Source organism: Gavialis gangeticus, unplaced genomic scaffold (assembly GCF_001723915.1).
Source record: "Gavialis gangeticus isolate Ggan-Ray unplaced genomic scaffold, GavGan_comp1, whole genome shotgun sequence".
NCBI lineage: Eukaryota > Metazoa > Chordata > Crocodylia > Gavialidae > Gavialis > Gavialis gangeticus.
This window is the reverse complement of record NW_017728995.1, coordinates 32270260-32273508: the sequence shown is the minus strand read 5'-3', so window position 1 is coordinate 32273508 and position 3249 is coordinate 32270260. Positions and strand designations below refer to the sequence as shown.

At 57.8% G+C, this 3249-nt stretch overlaps 1 protein-coding gene across 2 annotated transcripts in view; it reads left to right on the top strand.

The window, feature by feature from the left end:
* Positions 1-3249, top strand: part of BCL6 (B-cell CLL/lymphoma 6) — a 34112-nt gene that overhangs the window by 16091 nt on the left and 14772 nt on the right. For both annotated transcript variants that reach the window (XM_019503471.1, XM_019503469.1), the window contains exons 4-6: positions 257-478; positions 623-1600; positions 2348-2529. In XM_019503471.1, coding sequence (XP_019359016.1) covers positions 257-478; positions 623-1600; positions 2348-2529 — 1382 coding nt within the window. The remainder of the gene's footprint in view (positions 1-256; positions 479-622; positions 1601-2347; positions 2530-3249) is intronic.

The window sequence follows — 3249 nt, the reverse complement described above, 5'->3', positions numbered from 1 at the left end:
ACTCAGCAAAGAAGCTCAGGGCAGGAGGAAGAAGTGGACAAGAAAATTTTAATTGGGCCCATTTATGGATGGGGTGGGCTTGTATGTACCACGATAGGAGTCCTTGGCCTCTCCCAGACGTCCATCCACTTGGGAGCCCCCCTGCTGATTTCCAGAGCCCCCACGCCGTGCTGTACCCCAGTCAAACTCCCCTCTTCCTCCACCATCTCCCAAAGTTTCACTCTCCTTCTCCTCCCGCTCCTTCTCCCCTTTGCAGCGGCCTCTTCTACAGCATCTTCACCGACCAGCTCAAGTGCAACCTGAACGTCATCAATCTGGATCCCGACATCAACCCCGAGGGGTTCTGCATCCTCTTGGACTTCATGTACACTTCCCGCCTCAACCTGAGAGAGAGCAACATCCTCGCCGTTATGGCCACAGCCCTCTACCTGCAGATGGAGCACGTGGTCGATACCTGCCGGAAGTTTGTCAAGTCCAGGTGAGAGACGCAGGCCCCGTTCGAGACCGGGGTGTGTTGTTGTGCTTTTTTCGGGGGGGAAGAATGGACGGCGCGTCGGCCGTCGTCGTGTCCATGCTCGGGGTGGTAGTAACTCCTTCCCTGCGGTCTTGCTTGTTTGTACAGTGAAGCGGAGATGGCCATGAAGATGCCCCGGGAAGATTTCTTGGCCGGCCGGATGCTGAGCCATACGGAGATGATGGGATACAGGGCCCGAGACGTCTCCGAGAGCAACATGCCTCTCCGGAACGGGTCCCTATGCGACAGCAGAGCGTTCGCCCCCGCCTTGTACAGTGGCCTGTCTGGGTCCCCCCTTTCCTACACGGGATACAGCCCTATCCCCCTGAACGGCTTCCTCCTTGACGATGACCTGCGGGAGGTGAGGATGCCGCTGTCGGACCTGTCGAGAGCCAACCCCTTCCCGAAGGAACGGGCGCTGCCCTGCGAGACCTCCCGGACCGTCCCGACCGAGTACACGCGGGCCGTCACGGACGTCTCTGCCAACATGTGCCACACCACCGTTTATTCCCCAAAGGACATAGCCACTGAGGAGGCGAGGGGCGACGTGCACTATAGCGTCGCTGCTGGCCCCAAACCCATCGCGCCGTCCGTCCGAAATAACCCCTACTTCGCTTGCGACAAGGTGGGCAAAGAGGAAGAAAGGACGTCTTCGGAAGACGAGATCAGCCAGCACTTCGAGCCCACCAACACGCCCATGAACCGCAAGGGGCTCATCAGCCCGCAGAGCCCCCAGAAGTCGGACTGCCAACCCAACTCGCCCACCGAGTCCAGCAGCAGCAAGAACGCCCGCATCGGGCAGGGCTCCGGCTCGCTGGCCACCAAGAGCCCCACCGACCCCAAAGCCTGCAACTGGAAAAAGTACAAGTTCATCGTCCTCAACTCCCTCAACCAGAGCACCAAGCAAGAGGGGGCCGAGCAGAGCGACATGGGGACTCTCTCGCCTCGCTCCTACATGCCCCTCTCGAACTGCCAGCAGTCGATGGAGCCCGAGACTCTGGACGTCCAGTCCCCGACCAAGATGAGCGTGAGCGGGGAGGACTCCACCATCCCACAAGCCAGCAGGCTCAACAACATTGTTAACAGGTGAGGATGAAACCTTGCGGCCGTGCTGGTTTCTATTCGTGCGTGGGAGAGCGACGCTTCCTCTGTCAGTAGGGTCAGATCCTCAAACTGCTCCTTGGCGAACCCAGCGGAGCTGTTTAAGGCGACACCAGTGGAGGATTTAGTCAGTAATGTACATTGAGGTGGTGGACTCTCTCCATCCTTGGAGGCTTTGAAGGTCCGGCTAGGCAAAGCCTTGGCTGGGATGATGTCGCTGGGGCTGGTCCTGCTCGGAGCAGGGGTTGGACTGAGGTCCCTTCAACCCTCGTTGTCTTTGAATCTGATTTCCCTACTGTAGCAACACCAGGGCAGTCTGATGGCTAAATCGGGTGGTCGGCTTGGCCGCTGGGAATCCCCTGCTTTCCCTGCGGCAGATTTAGGGTGTGATGTCTTACGCTTGCGTCGGTGTAGTTTTGCTAAGAGGTTAGGTAATGGATTTGCACAGAGATGATCCTGCCTCTCTGGAAACATGGAGGCCCCTCCCAGCCCCACTTCGCTCTGGTTCTCTGTAGCCCTGGGCAAATCGTCTCGCACATCGTCCGCAGCTGCCCGCTGCACCAGGATGTTTATAGGAGGCTTTGAGATCCCCAGGGTAAAGCATTGCTGCTCAGTACACAGCAGAGCATCAGTCCTTGCTTGTATTCACCTTGCACCGGGGCTGGTGGTGGCAGCTGCAGCCCTAGTCTTGCACGTGCTGTCCTCACGGGTTGCGTTGCTCTTCTTCCCCAGGACGCTGGATGGGTCCTCTCCAAGCAGCGACGGCCAGTCCCCGCTGTACATGCACTCGTCCAAATGCAGCTCCTGCGGCTCTCAGTCCCCCCAGCATTCAGAGATGTGCCTTCACACCCCCGGCTCGACCTTCGGCGAGGAGATGGGGGAAACCCAGTCCGAATACTCAGACTCGAGTTGCGGTAAGGCCACGACCCAGGTCTTCCTCCCTTGCCATGCCAGCTAGTGGAGGCGAGCCAGAAAAGCGGTGGGGCCGTGGCACAGCCCTATAGCGCCCTTCCTCCAAATGGGTCTGGTCCCATTTGAGACCCAAGAGCATGGTTGCTTCTGTGTCCAGGTCTGCACGGGCCTGAACCCCAAACTTTCTGAACCTTTGGATATGATCATTGGGAGTGTGTTTGCTCACCCGTCCACCCACAAAGATGAGGTACGGTGTGAGATAAGATCATTACCCGACGCTCACCCAGCAGGAAGCGGAGAAAGCCGCACCCGGCTGGGGTCACGGGGCGGGGAGCAGACCCGGTTGCCCATGCTGGACCATGTTTTTCCTCGTGCAGCAATGCTACTCGCAGCCTCTGCGCTGGGAAGGGGTCTGCTTTTGCAGGGTGATGAGGAGCTGGCAACGTTCGACAAGCCCCATGGTGCAAATCTGAAGATGTGGGGGTTTTATCTGCTGCTCGGAGTCGAGTTGCTCCAGACGAGGGAGAAATTCTGAATTTAGATGCAGGAAAAGCACTCGCGAGTAGGGAAGCTCTCGTCTTCTGCTTCCTGTTTCTGAAGAGGCTACTTCTCCTCTGTCGTCAGGCCCGTGGGTGGTTTTGTATGTAGGATTTGGGCTGTTCAGAAATACTAGTATGTAGGTAGGTTTGAATATATTGCAACCTTTAAAATACATTCTGGTT